At 37.0% G+C, this 19,807-nt stretch overlaps 1 protein-coding gene across 5 annotated transcripts; it reads right to left on the reverse strand.

The window, feature by feature from the left end:
* Positions 1–551: 551 nt before the first annotated feature.
* Positions 552–10,465, reverse strand: LOC121972054 (paired amphipathic helix protein Sin3-like 5). Of its 5 annotated transcripts, none has more exons than XM_042523650.1 (23): positions 10,198–10,465; positions 9,556–9,723; positions 9,299–9,464; positions 9,127–9,225; positions 8,888–9,049; positions 8,390–8,657; positions 7,172–7,218; positions 6,455–6,530; positions 6,316–6,345; positions 5,904–6,139; positions 5,652–5,803; positions 5,321–5,445; positions 4,936–5,190; positions 4,154–4,777; positions 3,960–4,051; positions 2,374–2,913; positions 2,201–2,298; positions 1,977–2,115; positions 1,738–1,890; positions 1,466–1,641; positions 1,287–1,398; positions 1,038–1,212; positions 552–854 (listed from the first exon to the last, which is right to left on the reverse strand). In XM_042523650.1, the coding sequence occupies exons 1-22, from the start codon at positions 10,275–10,277 to the stop codon at positions 1,045–1,047; spliced, it is 3,966 nt and encodes a 1,321-aa protein (XP_042379584.1). In that variant the 5' UTR covers positions 10,278–10,465; the 3' UTR covers positions 552–854; positions 1,038–1,044. The 5 variants fall into 5 exon arrangements, 4 of the variants coding, with proteins under 4 accessions (XP_042379584.1, XP_042379582.1, XP_042379583.1 ...); XM_042523648.1 differs by having other exon boundaries at positions 7,085–7,218; XM_042523649.1 differs by having other exon boundaries at positions 1,030–1,212; positions 7,085–7,218.
* Between the last annotated feature and the right edge of the window lie 9,342 nt (positions 10,466–19,807).

Below are 19,807 nucleotides of genomic sequence, written 5' to 3' on the forward strand. Positions count from 1 at the left end.
CGATATCACTTGCTCCCGTGAATAAATGAACTAAACTAAATTTCTTTTATTGAATTTATAGCAAATCCATCATTTATATATAATTTCAATAATATCAGAGTTTGGTTGGAATTCTATAAGGTTTTATATTTTGCTTAACAAGTTAAACTGATCAAAAATTTTCGCCTGATCAAATATTTTGCACTTAGAACTCATGAGGTGCACACAAAGTTATTCTAAGACAAAGATCCATCCTTGGCTATTTAAATAGAGGTTTAAGCTTTATTTGCGATGACTAAAGGTGCTGGATTAATTGGGGATGTCGAATATATGAGACATTTTATTGAGAAAACAAAAAAAAAAGATTTATTATTGAATAAAAGTGATATTAATTGATGACAGAGGAATGGATAGTCATGTAAGGCCTTATAAGTTTCATAATATCGTAGCAAATCACAAGATCAACTTATAATCAACCGTCATGAAAAAAAAATTTCCCCGAAAATATACGTACGTTCCTTTATAAGTGGCAATGACTTAAACTCGTAATAAGTTAACATAAAACAACTTGATGATCAACAGTGAAGCCCACTTGTTATAAGAATAAGCATATTACATCTGAAGTTTAAATGTTTGCTCCGGCGAAGTAGTAAAAATCTAATACAAAATGAGAGATTTGCCTATTTACAAATATGCAATGGGGAAAAAAACACTAGAACAGTGTTTGAGTGATGGCGGCGCAAATACCAGACATCCATCCATGTAGTATTTGGAAATGTGTAGGCGAGAGATGGCAATGACGACGCAAAAGTGGCCTAACAAAGCAGATTCATCAAGGTTATTCTCGTATCAGGTTCATCTGTCAGAGACTACACCTGCGAAAGATGAGAGCAGCTTATTCTTTGTACAGATGTGTAGCTCAAATTTAAGCCATATTCTAAAGATCCGTCCAGAGAAATCATTGTGTTGACTGGTGCAATGGGACACTAAAGAAATTGAAAGGAAAAGTATGTTAAGGAATATTATTTAGCCTTGCAAGGAAAATCTTACGCTAGTACCATTGCACTAGGATCTGGACAAGAAACCGGAAATGAAACTATGAAATCGCTGTATTTTAGCATTGTGTACTTGTCCGGAGTGTGCTTGGTTATTAACTAAGGTATCTCCACTTGGATGTCTTCTCTTCTTTGTCATTTGGAATAAGGAATCTTCAGTATCTACGACATACCGTGTCTGAAGAAAAGCAACAATGCTTTATTAGCATGTAGAGGCTAAACTTGAAGCTTAGAGTAACTCCAATGAAGTACCTTTGATGAACTACAAGATATTTGGCACTCCAAACCATTGAACATTTGAATCCCCTTCATGGCCTTGCAAGTAGTGGAATTCTCATCAGTGCTGTTATATTTACGCTTGTTCCTGCAGAACACTATGGAATCAAAAAATTGGTGATAGCTAGAACACATGATGTATCGATAATATTTACCTTTTCAGGAAGACACCCTTCAATGATCCTTTCCTAATTGAAGCACTTGAGAGAAAATCACTGTACAGGGAAGAAGAAAAGGAGAAATCAGTTGAGACAGCAGCCACTCCAGGGTTTTCGTGTGTATAGTCCATGAGCTGGATTGATAGTCTTGTCACATCTAAAGGTTGTGAAAACTGAACAGAGAAATAATTGATTGAGAATCGATATTAAAATTCATGCAGCAGTCTTTTGCAAGTGCTTATAATGAAGGAAAAGATATATCAACTCACGCATTCAAATCTGTATAAGTTCTCATCATGGAGTAGTGCCCGAGCATTTTCATGATAAACTATATCAAAAGACCTTCCTGTTTGGCGTGAGTTTTCATACAAATAGAGGTGGAGAAGCTTATTGCTCATCTCATCCGAGGCTACTGCTTGAAGCTGAAAACAATTGATATGCATATTATTAAAAATAAGCGTGCACATTACTTTGATAATTGTTGAGTATAATCTGCAAAAAGAGAAACCTGTTTAACGACTTTATAGATTAGCTTGTCCAATGTAAAAAGCACATAAGACTGAGTTCCTATGATAGCACGGCAATCATCTTCAAACTTGGTATTGTCAGCAGAACCATCAAGCAGATCGTATAGAATGCTCAAAAATCTGCAATCATGAATTTAGAATTAACCTTTATGCATAGGAAACTAGAAAACTGAAAAGATGGTTCATGGTTGTCATGCGATAATACTTGGCATATAGATCAGGAGACTTTGTATCTTTAGAACTCCATTTATTTTGAGCAGCTGATGAGTTTATCTTGGCAGAGAGCATCCTTTCATACAATATCTGCGGTAAAGATACAACATCTATTGTCTATTGTTGCAAAAATGGGCCATAAAAATCAACTGAAATTTGGCTGACCTGATGAAGCCGGAGTAACACATAGAATGAATCATTCCCATAAAATATCTGGGAAGATTTATCATGCTTGTCATGCAATGTTGCAGGCACATGCCTTGCAAGAGGTTTTGCTGTGTTGAGAAATTTTTCTGAATCAAGTATTGCTGTAATTTCTCCTCCAGCATCATGGGCCTTGGTCACTCCTTCAGCCTCACCCTCACTTTCATCCTTTACATCTTGATTGTCATGTTCTGCATCATCCTCTTCCTCATGATCTTCATGGGAGCATTCCATGACGTTGCCAGATTCACTGATGGAAACATCTTCACCAGACTCTGATGCATTTTCACTGATCTCATTAGACCGTGGAGCACTTCCTACATCCTCATCATTAGCTTTGGCATTATAAGCATTGTCCTCTTCAAAATCTCTAGACGGTGACAATTCACCTTCTTCTCTTTCAATCTTGGAATTATTAATGGAAGCAGGACCTTCACTAGGTCTGATATATTCAGAAATTCCATCATTATCTGATGCAATCAACCTTCCAGAATGTCCAACCTAGTGAAAGGAACAAAATTCTATTTTAGATGAAATGGCTTTTCTGAATTCTAGGTAGAAAATGAAATACACAGGGCAAGTTTAGATGAAATGTTATCTTGCAAGGATAAACAACACTTGCATTTTAACAAGGCCATGAACAAGGACATAGTATAATTTAAATTTTCATTTTCGTTACATGATGAATTTAATTAAAGAACTCAATTCATAATTTTAAGCCAGGCATAGCCAACTTCCTATAGGTTCTTTATACAGAACAAGAAAACTACTCTCCGTATGCCTTTTTTGTAAACAGATTTGTTAGTTGCTAGATGGATAACTGAACCAAGCAAAATGATGAGGAATCAAGTTAAAACTAATTCAGATAAATGCAAAATTAGCATGAATTGTTGACGACTTGCAGATAACAGTGTTGCTCCTCATGAGAGAAAATGTAGTTAAACAAAATGGCAACAAATAAATAGAGAGAGAAGTTTAAAAGCAATTTAAAACTTGTCAACAAGCAAAGAGCTAATTAAACAACCAACTAGGTAGCCTCTGCTAGATAGGGCTAGAAGAAGTCCAAATAGAGTTCTCTTAGAAGTCCAGAGCAAAGATATAATGACAGATTTAGACAGTATTAGTGTTCTAACATTCAAATGGCCGCAAAATCAGACTTTTGAAGACCAAAAAATGATACAAATATCATAGCTTCGAAATGCATCTATCAGGACAAATATTGATGACCCTTATGAACCGTAATCCAAAAATAAGGCAATATAAAACACAAATAACGCATCACAAAAGAGTTGGGATCATATTGTATCAAAGCTCATTTAGCTATGTTGCTAAAATCTTCCATCCTATTTAATGTAGGGAAAAAAAGCCTATCTAATTTTACAACACAGCAGCTAAGAACAATATATGCCAAGCCAGAATGATGCACAAATCTAGCATGGCCTTGACAAAACATGAGCCCCTTTTGATAGTGTTTAAATTTCACCCCAATTGTCACTCATAAGCAGTAATCTAAGCAGAAACAAGAGTGATAAAGGTATAATTAGTACCTTTGTACACGGTAAAGTTTCACTGGATGCTTGAGGTTCAACTATTGTCTCTTTGACAAAATGGACAGTTCTTATGGATACACCATTAGTTCCTTCATAAAGAAAAATAGCATATGATAATAAACGGTCAACAAACAATTGTAATCAAATTCTATGTTTTTATATTTCTAAAAAAGCTGCAACAGAACTCATACCTGATGTGTTCTCTGGGCTTGTTTTAGCATGAGCTTCTTCAGCTCTACTTGCATCATTGTTACCATTTGGCACATGTTCTGTAGGTACATTTTGCACAGCTGCTCGGGCAACTTCATCAAACATATGATAACTACCCCGAACTCTTCCTTGAAGTGGACTATCAAAATAATTTTTAACACAGTGAGTGACTTGTTCTGCATGGTGGAAACAATTTTTAGCGGTTGCATTCCCATTTGTAAACCCAGTCCTGCACGAACCTGCTTGGTCATGTAGAATGCTCTCAGCACCATGACTTAGCTTGGTTTGACAAGGAGTTCCATAGACAGCATGACTCTCACATCTCACATGTTGATAATCATCTACAACACTTCGATTTGGAACACCCAAGAGAGGCTCCAAAAAATTGTTCCATAATTTCATGACTTTGTCAAATTGATCTGAAGATGTGCAAACTTCTCTACTAGAATATTTTATCATCTGATATAAATCCTCATGGATACCCACATCTCCATACTCAAATTCCATATTGGGAATGATTGGGTGCCTATTGTGGGCAGCTACTGCAAGGAGAACATCATTTTCTTTCAGCTTGTTATTGATCTCTTTAATCTCAGACAGCAAAGCTGGTTGAAGCAGAACAAATATATTAAATAGGGTAAAAAAATAGAATGAAAGGTATTGCCTAAAATATATCTTATAACTTCCACAAGCTACAAGAATCCCTTCTTTTAAAATAATAATACTTCTGTAGTATCTAAAAGTTGTAGAAATTAACAATTACATTTTGTTCTCAGGTTCTTAGAATCTTGTCGCTTGAAATAGAAACTTCGATGATCAAGTGATTTGTGAAAATTCTTGGCATATATTTCAGCCCAAGCTCTATTGAAATCTGAATGACACCTGGACCACTCCTCTTGCTTTTGCTTCAAACGGGTTAATATAACTGGCAATGCAAGATTAGCATTCTTCTGGAGTACATCCATAACATCAAGACCATGGTCCCCATATAATCGTTCAACACATCTCAAATGCGAAGCTATTGGAGGAGAGCAAAACAGGGAAATTCAAACAAGAAAAAAATGCAGTTAGTCAAAGCTACATACATACTTGAAGGGGGGAAATCTACTTTGTAAAAGGTATGATATCCACAATACTGTCACATGTACAAGTAAGATGGTCTTCAATGTGTATTGGACTCTTCGATGTCATTGGGTCTTGCATCATTTCCACTAATTTTTCCACACGTTTAGTTGTTGCATTGACCAATCCCAATAAGAGATCCATCTCAAATCTACAGAAATCACATGGAGAAAATGGAGATTAATGAAAGACCCAATAACTAAAGTCCGGAGATGGCAATAAGAGGAAATACAACACAAATAACAAGAACTACATAGAACTAACAAAGCGGCATAAGAGTTAGAAAGAAAAGGTTGTTTTCAACCTATATTGGGCTGCAAAAGAGGGGGAGATAAATACGAAGGATCTATACAATACCTATCATCTTCACAAACAAATAAAGTTTCTTCATGTTGGTTCTTTAGCATGTGCTTGAAGGAGCGATCCTCGCTTCCAGAAGTCACTAATACCCAATCATCATTTAGTACAGACTTTCCCAGTCTAGTTCTGTGGCTTGAAGGTATAGGATACTGACAAGTAAAAACAAAAAAATATTTATCATGAAAATGAAGTCATGCTAGACGCAACCTGCAAAAGTAATGAAACATGCTCATTTTGGGTAAAAATTACATTTTTAGGAAGAAGGCGGTAACTTGGGGTGCAACTTTGACAGTTTGAGAGGTCAAGCTCTGAAATTGGTTTCCACATGTCATATTTTTCTTTGTTAGAGAAAAAAGTAGCCTTCAGGGTGCCTTTCTCAACTCTTTCCTTTGCAGTGTTCCTCTCCCATTCATGATCTTTATGCCATTTAACCACTTCTCGATCCCTTTCTCTATCCTCTATCTTACCATGCTTAACCAAGTATCCTTCATCGGATAACTAGTGTTAGAATAAGCAATAACATAATCAAATATCAATATTATATATATACTTTGAACTCCTAAATTTGTTTAATAAATATATATATTCTCTTCTCCAATAAAACAAATTTATCAATTTCAGATAACATTAGTAAGGAATAAGAAAAGCTTTTTGGACATACTTTTGTTGAAGAAGCCTTCCAGAAATCCATCTGCAGAAAAATGATTCAAATAGAAAACTCAGCAAACCTATACGAACTTCTAAATATGATGCATAACAAGTAGATGGGCATATGGCACTAGGAAGACAAATATGCTCACCTATATCTTCACAATTGAGCAAAAATTCATTGAAACCTTCCATAATTTCTGGATACTTTCCAAGGATATCATTTACCTGCAATAAAAACATAGCTTTCAGAAGATATCACAACTATAGCTTTCCCAGTGTCAACAGCTTGTGATTGAGAAGACAACTAACAAACATATGACTAACAGAATAAGAATTCGTTAAAGCAACAACTAAAACATAACTTTCAGAAGATATCACAACTATAGCTTTCCAAGTGTCAACAGGCTCTGATTGAGAAGACAACAGACAAATATACGACTAAAAGAATAAGAATTTGTTAAAGTAACAACTAAAACATAACTTTCATAAGATATCACAACTATAGCTTTTCAAGTGTCAAGAGTCTCTGACAACTAACAAACATATAACTAACAGAATAAGAATTCATTAAAGTTAAAATAGTATAACAGTTGCAGTAACTCTTATCAAGTCTCACACTTTTAAAATATATTAGCTATTAGGTGCAAGTATGATATGTTTCATTTTTAGAGATATAAGATGGAGATATGAGGAAGATATTACCACATTTCAACAGGTTATTGCAGAAGAAAATTGTTGGATTTCTAATAAAAAGGTTGCTTCAAGAATCAGTAACCTACTACATTCTTTAGCTCTGTTCTCATTATTATCTCTTTGCTGTACATATCCAAGCATTTCAAAAATTCCTGGTAGGTGTCAGGGTGCACCTTATCCTTCACTTTCTCACAGAAATTGAATTCCCGAGTATATACACCTATCAGATAAGTTGAAACAAACATGAGCCAAAAAAGATACAGCAGATGCACCACTGTGTCCTACACTAACATCTAATTATAGAATGAGAAGACATCCAGCTAAAAAATTAACCAAAAAATTGCAACAAGCATAATAAAATTCCATGGTACTGAGTCTAACTAAAGCCATTGCGAATATGATCCAAGTAATAAATGCCCAAGTTTCCTTGGGGTCCCAACTCCAATACGATCCCCATGCTTCATTAGCCCATACTGCTCCACAAAGAATTCCTATGGTTAAAAAGGTAAACCCTAAACTAATGACACGATAACTCAAATAATCCAAACGTTGAGTTAATTGATATTTATAATAATTTCGAAATGAAAGAAAAGAAGTGTTTTTATAAGCACTTCTTTTTTCATTCCAATAGTTAATCTTACCAAAGATAAATTTCTTAATTAAGAAATTTTTTACTTTACCATTACAAAAAATATTGATGTTTTTCCAAAATGTAATGACTAGAAGAGCCACTGAAAATAATGATAACGGAAGCCTATCTTCAAATGTGGGGATATGTTTCAACAAAACGACTCCCAAAAGCATTAAGAATATATATGCTCTAGCAAACCCAAGATAACTAAAAAAACTCATTTTCTTCATAAGGGAGTAATAAGTTATATTTTATAAAACAAGGGGGGAAGGGCTTAATGAGAATAAATTTATCTTATTCAGTATGACATCATTGAATTGTGTTGTTAATGAAATGCAAATTTGCTCTCCTTAGTAACCTACAAGCATATTCAATATGCACGCACAAAGCATAAGCAAGAAGCAGGGTTAATCACAATCCAATGATAGTGAAGACGGAAAAAATAACAATATAAAAGCGACGCAGCATTTGGTAACTACACAGTTCAATATGCAAGACATAGGAATCAAACAGCAAATGACAAAAGTGCCTATTTTTCAAAACAGCTGTTCTCATCAGAATTCAGATGTATTGCTACATGTGCCAATGTTCTAAGCACCATCGACTAAAGTATTGGAGAAATGTTGCATTTGGAGAAAATACAATTTGATATGCAAGCATAAGCAGATTAACCAAACAAATATCTGAATCAAATGACAGTGGATAAAAGACTTATTCTTCAAAGCAATTTTATCAACAGATGCTGAAAATAGAATGTTACATATGCCAATGTTCTCAGTGCCATCAGCTCCTCTCTGCATCTTCCCAGGAATAGGGTAATCAGGCTTTTGAGATGAAGATTTATAGGTATGATGTGCTTTATCTAAATCTCCATGCTCCAAGTCCTTATCTCGTTCATGATCTTTCTTGTCAGTAACTACGCTTGTAATTCTTTCTGTCTCTGAACGCCTTCTCTTTCTATCATGTTCTATATCAGGACAGTCAATGCTAGAGTTGCACTCAGTATGTGGCCTATAAGCTCTCTCCAGCTAGAAAACAAGGCAAGGTTAATTTAATATAGAAAATGGTATTTACAAATCTAATCTAATACTGACTCCTCTTAGAAACACATCTGAATTCACATAGGGAAAAAGAGCAACAAAACAAAATAAAAGGCTACAGGGATGAATACATTGTTCCTCACTGAACCAAAAGGTGAATCAATAGAATTATCTGCATTTCAGGTTCAATAGGAAATTTACGATGACAAGATATAAACCTTTTTTTCATGGAAATGTCTTGCTGCAGGCTTCATTTCATCTTGACATGCAAATTCTCGATTTGCATATCCATGATGTGAAGGAGATATTGCAGGGGCAACAGGTAAAAAGTGTGTGAATTCTTTGAGTAAATCTTGATGGTTTTTAAAGAGGGTTGTTACCTGGTCAAAAACAGTATAGATTTTCACATAACACATGGCCACTGACAAAATACAACATTAACAGGGAGAAGGAATACCTCTTCATAGACCTCATGAATTTGCTTATTTCCCCTTCTATACATATTCAGGATATCTATGAATGACTTGTAAACATATTCATCATTCTCAAAACGATCCTGCAATGGAAGAGATGCATAAGGCATGGGCAAAAAAAAAACAACTTTAGAATTTATTCTATGGCATGCATACCTTGATTTTATGAACTAAATCAACTGCCTCATCATACTTTGGTTTCTTTTCTTCTGGTAGCTTAATCTCATAGCCCTTGGGCAAGAAGGTATTAAACCCCATGATCAGATCCCAGTGACCTTTAAATAATTGCTTTACCCTTATAATAACTTCATTCGTACAAATCCTGCATGGAGTTCACAACAAAAGATATGTTAATAGAACAATGAGTTAGGCAATTTAAGATAAAAATAAAATTAGAAGGATATCGTGCTGACCTCAGGCTCTTGAAGTCCTTCATGACTTTAAGAAATTCATCATATGTTTCTGTTTCATCATGAAATACAACCTTCACTGCCTTCAGATAGGTTAGGGCATCATTGGTCGTGAGCTTGGAAGTAGTGCCAAATGCTGCTGGTGCAGGTGCCATCTGGTTTTGCCCAGACCTATAGAAAAACACCAAAATCCGCTGAATAGCAAGAATTTCAAAAGATCTAAGTTCATATCGTACCCTTTCTTCGTCAAAGGCAATAACGACCAAAAGGAAAGGAGGGAAAAATAGAAAGAAATAAGTAAAATACAGGAGCAATTTTTTTTTGTTCCTCTTCCACCTTCGGTGAGAACGGCAAATTCATATACTGAATGATCAAACCAGAACAGAATTCCTGAACAAAAAGAATGCGAGAAAATAAACCTACTAGCAAAGAAAAGAACATTTTTTCCTCAGTATCCAGTTTTCCCATACTACAAGGATCTTAAAGTTCCAGAAACATATAGAGAAAACTATCACAAGCAATATTCTGAAACCGGCAAGAGCATCCAAACAAACGACGAACAAAGTCGACTAATGTAAAGAGAGAAATCCCCGATAGATAGTCAATCCACGAACCAACTATTACGAATAAGAGTAAAGAACTCACCTATCCTCTCGAGGAGAGTTTGTCCGCCTGAGCTGGGAACTCATCAAAGCCTCATCCCGCACCGCCTTTGATCCGTCCATGAAACAACTGCCGGAAGAAAACCGAACACTCTAACAAAAATCCCTTATTTCCGCTCTTCTTGCAAGAATCCACGGATCGACGAAGGGACCAAGGAGAGAATTCTCGATGTTCCTCTTCCTGCGGATTGCGGAAGCGAGCGCGAGAAGAGATGCCAGCGGAGGGCTTGAAACCAAACGGAGGAAAACTGCGCGATGCGGTGAGTTCTCTTATAGAGATCCGGAAGGTTACCGGACCCACCCGTCTCTCAGTTATCCTGTATCGACCGTTGGATCTTACCTTGGACGGCGGATCTAAGGCATCGGGTTTGGACTCCGAACTAATCGAACTGCTTCCAGTAAGCTTACCGAATTTGTAATACGGTGTGTCAAGCCGGCCGGAACGGGTCAACTCGATCGGTTCATCCGCAAACGGCCTCTGGACTGAACCGGGCCGAAAAAAACTCTTGGAATCAATCAAATGTTATTAACTACTAAATAGTACATAATGTAACGGTAATATTTATTGAATTGTTATTTATATTATTTAGGATGGTTATTTAAAGAGACACTAAAAAAATTTATATTTATCAAATAGCACATTTATTTTTCTAAATATATTTCTCCATAACAAATAAAATAATAAAAAACCGACAGTCATTCGATTCGTTATCTCTATGCTCGAGCATGACTCATAATAAAATTAAATAACTCCAGCTTTATTTGAGCTTATTTAAGCTAATTAATTATAATAATTAATAATAAATTATTATATTTATTATTTATATGATCTATCTCTTAACGAATAAATTTGTGAGCCTCTTAACGAATATGTTCGTGAGCCTCTAAACAAATATGTTCACGAGCTCACGAACTAAATATTGTTAAGTTCGAATTCAACTCGATAATATTTTCAAACTCGAAAGTAAACTCGAACTTAACTTATTAAGTCATTTGAAGACAAAATTATAAACTAAACAAAAATAATCAACCAAGCCTAAAAGCCTAACTTATGGAACATTCAAAGAGTTTTTACTTTTAAAGTGCGTCAAGCAAGAACGCCATGTAAATAACAAGGCAATTGAATACATAACTTTCTAAAGTGATTTCTCCCTTAATGATTCATTGATTGTTCTAAATCCTAGTTAACATTCTAAAGTGTGTCAAGCTACATTTTCTTGAGATATTGAAGAAAGCAACCTACTCAGACTTCTTGTCAGCAGTCAGCACCAACATCTGTCACTAAAAGACTTCGTCCCTCCTTAGGAAGAAACCAACCTATTCAATGGTGAAGAAAATGTGGGATCGGTGCGATCAATAGAAAGGAGGTGAATATCGATTTTTCGTTTGCTCACGTTTCGTCATTCGTTCTTTTCTATCAGGGTTAGTCGCAGCGAAATATAATAAAATAACTTAAAGACAGAAAGAACACTAATGATTTACTTGGTTTCTAACTCCACAAGGTCAGTACGTCCAAGGCTAACAGGAGGTACCCGTCCATTAATTTTTCTCCTTTCTGGAACATTTCTGTAAGCAGAGAAACTGCTTACAATTTGATCGAGCACAATATAAATAAAAAAAATGATAACAACAATGTTTAATGCAACAAACTCATAGCCGCAGTCCAAAAGTCCTAAGAGCAGTGCATCCCTCCTAGATCCTCCCCGGTCACAAGCAACGTCTCATTAGTTTTTCTTTGAGTACAAAGTTGAAGAGTAGTAGAGCATTGTTTCTTAAGGCCCTATTCGTAAGATTCTTTATAGAGTCTCTTCAAGCACCTAGACATGCCCAAGGAACCTAGATGTCAGCCTCATCCTATCCAGTTCAGCCATGCCTTATCCGACTTGATCAGATCTTGGTTCTAGCGCCTAGACCCACTTAGGTCACCCGGATCCATCCAATCCGGGTGGTTGCCTCTCGTTTGCATTTATCTTCTCCCCCAGTCTTGCTTCTAGCTCTAGGTTCTTGCAAGATAAATATACATATATAAACAAGCAACCTAGTTTAATCCTATAAGTTTATATGATATATTAGCCTTACCTTTTACTTAGAGGTCACTCCTCTAAAACTTTATCACCTAAGGGTCACTCACTTAGGATCAAGTCACATTCCTGTTAGTCTACTCGACCTACTATGCTTCATGTTTGAACTTCCTCCAAAACTTTACTACCTAAGGTTCACCTCCTTAGGATTTGTTTTTTACCAAATATTTGGTCATTTTGATTTGCTTGGACTTACTAGTCCCTTAGTAGACTACTCATTCCTATCAAACATCTAGTCACCTTGGCCTGTCTGGACTTTTGTCTGACATCCGGTTCTCACTAACCTACTAGGTCTTTCCCTTGCTAATCATTCAGTCAACTTTTACATGACTAAATTTTTGTCTAACATTCACTTTTCACTAACCTACCAAGTCTTCCCTTTATTAATAATCTAGTTAACCTTGACCTGATTAAACTTCACTCTGTTAGTGATCCGATCAATCTTGACCTAACTAAACTTCTTATTTTCAAATATCAAATTATGTTTAAATCAACCTCTAATCAAACTTAATCAGGCCTTGATGTATTATAAAACATCGAAAAACCATATGTTAATTCTATAAACAGAAAGCAACCTATTATGACTCCATGAGGTCTTACATCTTCTTTGAATATTTTTGGTTAAACGCAACGCATAAAAAATTTCACTAATCCTCCGCATTATAATTAGAATTGTCAAACGGGCCAACACATAGTAGGGCAGGTTGGCTTGTGGGGGGTTGGCTCATGGTGAGCTGGCCATTTAGTGGGGTGAGGCTGGGTGGACCGACTCGTCATCTTGACAGATTAGGAAATCTCTAATCTAACTCAACCCATGACAAGTATGGGTTAGGCGAGCCAACCCACGAGTCCATTAAAAAATAAATAAATATATATATATATTAAAAATTTTAAATTTGGGTTAATATGTTTAGGATTTATGATTTTCATGGAATCGTAATCAAGTATAATATATTATCTTTAGAGATTCTAGTCCGTAATGAAATGGTAGAAGGACGGATGATTTAGAGTGTTTGTTATGATTTATTATTTTTTTTCAAAATGTAGAACTCATAATTATTTTCTAGAATTTAATTGCAAGACCACCTCTAAATCTCTAGTTATTGCAAAAGAGGAATCAAAAAATTGAAAAATAACGTAGAACATAATTTATAGTTACCAGATCGCATATCCCATAAAATACACAGTCGTATCAAAGGAATCATAACAACATAGTTCATTTTTTTTTTTCGAAAATCAAATCGTAGCGGATTTGATGACACACTTTAGACAGTTCCAGTAAAATCTCTTGTGATCCATCTTCACAACAACGAACAACCGGAGTGCTACTGTCTTTGTTTACCTTCCCCGAACTTAATAAGCATAACATATCGAATAATTAATAAGTTATATTTAAAACATGAAAAATATTATCTTCTATAGTAACACAATCTATCTAATCCTTAGCCCTGAAATGACATGAATTCTCAGTTCAGCTCTTTGTATCCTAGCTCCTCTTTCCCCCTCGCTCTGTGACAACACACAAGGACCTTCTTAATTCCTAGATCTCTTTACCGGTTCTCTTTTTAATCTGTACGTAGCCCTCCATTTGTCACTTACTCTGACTGTTAGACGTTGCATCAGTTGCAACGTCGGGAAGATGAAGGGGGGCCGATCCTTCATCTTCCTCCATTTAAAGCTGTCATCAAGGCATCGGTTGGTAACCGATGTCTTGCTTGATATAAATGGTGGCGTCCAAGGCAATCTGAAGATGGTGTGCGTTCGAGGTGAGCAGAGGATAGCTTCTGACGATCAGAGGTGTGCAGAAGAGCAGTGGATGTGATCGTGTGAGCAAAGGGAGAACATCCGTAGGGACGGGATTTGGTTTGTGGAAGAGTTCGAGAAGGTTCCGTGTGGTGATCTTCTCGGCGACAGCAGCAGCGACGTCTCCGGCGGTTCATCGGTGACTTCATCGACCGGCGTCTTCGGTTGCGGTTCTTCAGGAGATCAATGTGAGTGTTTATGGTTTCTGCATTATTATTTTAATTACTTCGTTTAAGTTTTCATGCTCTCAAGAATTTTTTTTATTTATCAAAATGTCTTTACAATTGTTACATTCTCCGAAGTCCCAAAGACTTCATATGACCATGAAATGACTCTTTAGTCAATGACTTAGTAAAAGGATCAGCAAGCATATTCCGTGTAGGGATGTACTCAAGAATAATCTTTTTCTTGTCAACAATATCCCTTACAAAATTATACTTAATTTCTATATGCTTGCCTTTGCTGTGATATTTGGGATCCTTGGAAAATGCTATCGCAGCTTGACTGTCACAGTACACAGTAACAGGACTCCCACTATCCTCAGCAATCCTCAGATGCTTCAGGAACCTTCTTAGCCAGACAGCCTCTTGCACAGCCGCTGCACAAGCCACATACTCAGCTTCCATTGTCGACAAGGCTACACAAGCCTGCTTCTTGCTGTTCCATGAGATGGCGCCATCATTCAGCAAGAAGACATAGCCAGATGTGGATTTTCTATTCTGCATCTGAGTAGCCACTTAGGCTCATATCTGATCCTTGGAAACAGAGGTAATAATCAGCTGTTCCTTTAAGATATCTGAATATCCTCTTCACCGCTTTCCAGTGTCTCGATCCTGGGTTTGACTGGAAACGACTAACTAAGCCAACAGCATAGCTTATATCGGGACGAGTACACAACATAGTGTACATCAAACTACCAATAGCACTGGCATATGGTTTCTTCTTCATTTCGGCTATTTCCTCAGGAGTCTTGGGATACATACTTTTGCTCAAGATAGTACCTTTCGCAATAGGCGTCTGTTCAATGTTGCAATCTGACATATTGAAGTGTTGTAGCATCTTAGTGATATAAGCTTCTTGAGACAAACCCAAAAGCCTCTTTGATCGGTCTCTAACGATCTTCACTCCTAAGATGTACTCTGCTTCTCCCATATCTATTATGTCAAATTGTGATGAAAGCCAACTTTTGACTTCTATCACACACTTTATGTCACTTCCAGCTATTAGCATATCATCAACATATAATGATAAAATGACAAGCTTTCCTTTTTCCTTTCTTAGGTAAACACAATGATCCTCATTGATCATTTCGAAACCATAAGATAATATTACTTCATTAAATCTTATGTTCCATTGTCTTGACGCTTGCTTTAGCCCATATATAGACTTCCGAAGTCTACATACTCTTTTCTCTTGGCCTTCAGCAACATAACCTTCTGGTTGTACCATATAGATTTCTTCGTCAAGATTACCATTAAGGAAAGCCGTTTTTATATCCATCTGATGTAATTCCATGTCATAGTGTGCTACTATAGCTAGGATGACACGTATTGACACAAACTTTATAACTGGGGAGAATGTCTCTTCAAAGTCAATACCCTCCATTTGGGTATATCCTTTTGCAACTAATCGAGCTTTGTATCGATTAATCGATCCATCTGCTTTCCTCTTTACTTTGAGAATCCACTTATTCCCAATAGCCCTTCGGCCCGGAGGAAGATCGACTAAATCCCAAACATGATTCTTTCTCATTGACTCCATTTCTTCATCCATTGCAACTTTCCATTCTTTTCTAACTGAGCTGCTCATAGCTTCCTCAACTGTTCGAGGTTCCTCATCGTCAACTGGGAGAACCATTAATGCCTCATTCTCAATATCAAACCTTCTTCGTGGAATAATCTGACGACTACTTCTTCGAAGGTTAGACTGTTGAGAAACTGACTCATTCAGTGACAAATTACTCCCAATCGGTTGACTAGATTCAGGCATCTCCTGATTTGTTGATAAAGGAACATTATCCTCCTCCTCTATCTCATATAGAGGAATTATCTTATCAACTTCACCTCGTGTTAGGAACTCAGTTTCTAGAAAAGTAACATCTCTTGACTCAATTTCAGAGATGGTTCCATCTTGTCGCTCACCAATAAAAACATAACCTTTAGAGGTCTCAGAGTACCTTATAAAGATACACTTCTTACCTCTGGGTCCTAGTTTTCCATATTCGTGAGTCTTATCATGAACGTAGGCAGCTGACCCCCAAGGTCTCAGATTACTCAAATCCGGTTTTCTGCCTGTCCAACGTTCATGTGGGGTAGATGGAACTGACTTTGAAGGCACTTTGTTAAGTATATAGGTCGCTACTAGCAATGCATCTCCCCAATAGGAGATTGGCAAATTAACTTGCGCCATCATAGACCTAACCATTTCAAGAAGAGTCATATTTCTTCTTTCAGCAACCCCATTTTGCTGTGGAGTTCCAGGGATAGTTAGCTGTCTAATAATCCCTTTCTCATTACACATTGTCTTGAACTGATCAGACAAATATTCTCCTCCACGGTCAGTGCGCAAGGTTTTAACCTTACGTTCCAATTGATTCTCAACTTCGTTCAAGTAACGAATAAAGCAATCCAATGCTTCAGATTTGTGAGAAATCAAATACACATGACCAAAACGTGTGAAGTCATCAATAAATGTAATGAAATAAGAACTCTCATTTCTAGCCTTCACATTCATTGGACCACAAATATCCGAATGAATTAATTGCAATGGTGAATCAGCCCTAATAGCCTTACCAAATGGTTTCATAGTCGCCTTTCCAGCAAGACAATGCTCACATATAGACAAGTTAATCTTAGCATGAGTGCCTAATAGGCCCTCCTTAGCTAATCTATTCATTCGTTCTTGTCCTATATGTCCCAATCTAGCATGCCAAATTTCATCATTAACATCAGCATTACTAGTAAGAGCAATGTTTGAAAAATAACTATTATTATTTGATTCTACATCAAGAACCATAAAACCATTTGTTACATAATCATATCCAATTAACACAGAGTTAATTCGAAGTTCCACACAACGGCTATAAAAATTTACATTGTAACCTAAATCAAGAAGACAAATAACGGAAACCAGATTCCGTCGAATCTCAGGAGCGTACAGGACATCATGTAGAAACAAGGTGCCTCCACCACGTAGGTTGAGCTTGCAAGTGCCAATTCCTTTGACTTCTATTCTTGCATTGTTTCCTACATATATCCATTTGTTGCCAGCTGGTACCCGACGGTACTCCACATATGTAGCTCGATCACGAGCTACGTGGTTCGTTGCTCCTGAATCTACAATCCACAAAGGATACGAATCAGCTAACAACACTGTACTTGCAACATATTGCTCGTGGAAAGAAGATAAAAATGGATTTACCTTTTTAGGCTCAGTACAATCCCGAGCAAAATGGCCCTTCTTGCCACAGTTGAAGCAGGTCAACTTGCTCCTAGGTTTTTGTCCATATTTCTTTCCTTTCTTCTTGATTTGGTTTTTCGCAACAACAGCATTAACCTCCTTTCCTTTCCCCTTTCCTTTCTTGAACCACTTGTTCTTATTCTTGGAACCAGAACCTTCAGGTACAAAAGCTTGACCCGAAATCCTTGCGGATTCAATCCTCTCCGCCTCAAGTTCCACATGGCGTGAGACATCAGTGAAAGTCTTGATATTCTCACTATGGGTCAGGTTCTGTTTCATCGTTTCCCAAGAATCAGGAAGGGAACGGATAACTGCTTGAACCTGTTGTTCATCGGTCAACGTATAACATGCAGTCTTCAGCTCTCGAATCATGTTACCCATCTCCCTGAGATGTTGGGCCATGGTAACATTCGAGCACTTCTTACAACTATCAAACTTGATAGTCAGCTGACGGAGCTTACTCAGACTGACTCCACTGTACTTCTCTCTAAGGGCTACCCAGACAGCATGAGCCGATGGTAATGACTCATACTCAAATACTAGGTCATCTACCATTGAACTAATTAATATGCCCTTAGCAATGGAGTCCTTCCTTTTCCATGCCTTATAGGCATCAAGGTCACGTCTGTGCTGTGCTGTGGAACCCTCAACCGGTTCCTCCATGATTTGGTTTACAGCCTCCAGAACTTCTTGTTCCTCAAGAACATATTGTATCTTGAGGTGCCAGATTTTGTAGTTATCCCCATATAATTTTTCACCCTTATTGAGTTCAGCTATGATGTTTTTAGTTGCCATGATCTACATAAATAAACAAATTATTTATTATTTCAGTGTAATTCATATATGTGCAACTATTTATTGACTTAGTGTAAATTAGAGTTAGTTTACAAAATCAAGTGATAACATTGTTTCCACTCATCATTTGTATGTTCTAATCTAATCAACACTGATCAATTATATTACACATATCCCAACTAATGAAAAAATCATTTTATATGAACGAATCATATTTATATGAACTAATCATATCATGAAATGAACTAATCATTTCCAAGTTAGTTAACATATAACTTAACTTTTATTATATAATTCTGTTCGTACAAAACAACAGAAATTATTACATGACTCAAAAACTAGATGAGCTTACACTGTTCGTACATAACGACAGTAACAGAACACTAATAAACTAGATAAGCTAGCACTACTCCCACTAGGATAAATGCTAGAGCAGTGGGTAATTGCATCCCGTTTATCCCAGATTCTATGATAGGTGGATCAGCCTCAGATGTATCCATCAGATCCATCTCTGGATCTTCTACACACTCCTGAGGATCCTCCTCTGATCCTTCAAAAAGCACTGTTCTAGAGATGGATCCTGAAGGATCAGAGGGAGATGTTGATCACCTTGTAGTCTATGTGACTGACATGGTATATGTGACCATATGGATTGACTTGGATGAGTGGGAGATGTTGGGCGTTATACTCGGCAGATGAAAGGGTTCGTCCCTTTCGCTGCCGCAAACGGCAGTTTACTGTAAACGCCAAGGAGACGAAGGGGCGTCCTTTCCCCTTCGTCTTCCTTAGTCTTCTTATAAGAAGCGTCCAAGTGCAGATCGAGAGAAGGAGAGCTTTTGGCGAGGTGATCAGGGAGCACCGAGAGATCATGTGAGAGCAAAGGGAGAGTATTCGGCTGGGATTTGGCTTGTGAAATTTGAAGCGCTTTCCGATTGCTCCGTGATCGTGCTTCCGACAGCAGCAACCTCTTCGTCGACCACCGGTGTCCTCAACAGCACTTCGGCGTCTTCGGTTGCGGTTCTTCGGGAGATCCAAGTGAGTAGTTACCGCTTTATTTAATTGCTTTGTTTTAGTTTTCATGCTCTCAAAACTACCAACAATGGTATCAGAGCATGTATAGTTTTGAAAGCATGGAAATCGACGCGAAAAAGCTCGCATTTTCTTCTTCTGTTGCGAAGAAGACGATACTGTTCATCAATTGAATCGATTAACCAATCGATTCAATTAGATTGAATCGATTGAAATGGTCTTTCAATCGATTCAAAATCGCGGGAAGAACAGTGCTTTTTACGAAGCACAGTGAGAAGAAGAAACTACTTCAATCGATTGAAGAATCGATTGAAGAGAAGAAAAAATAGAATGAACAGTGTTTCTTACGAAGCACTGGAAAGAAAAAAAAACCATCAACTGAATCGATTCAGGTGAAAAAAAGGCATAAACAGTACTTTTGATCAA

Source organism: Zingiber officinale, chromosome 4A, assembly GCF_018446385.1.
Source record: "Zingiber officinale cultivar Zhangliang chromosome 4A, Zo_v1.1, whole genome shotgun sequence".
Lineage (NCBI taxonomy): Eukaryota > Viridiplantae > Streptophyta > Magnoliopsida > Zingiberales > Zingiberaceae > Zingiber > Zingiber officinale.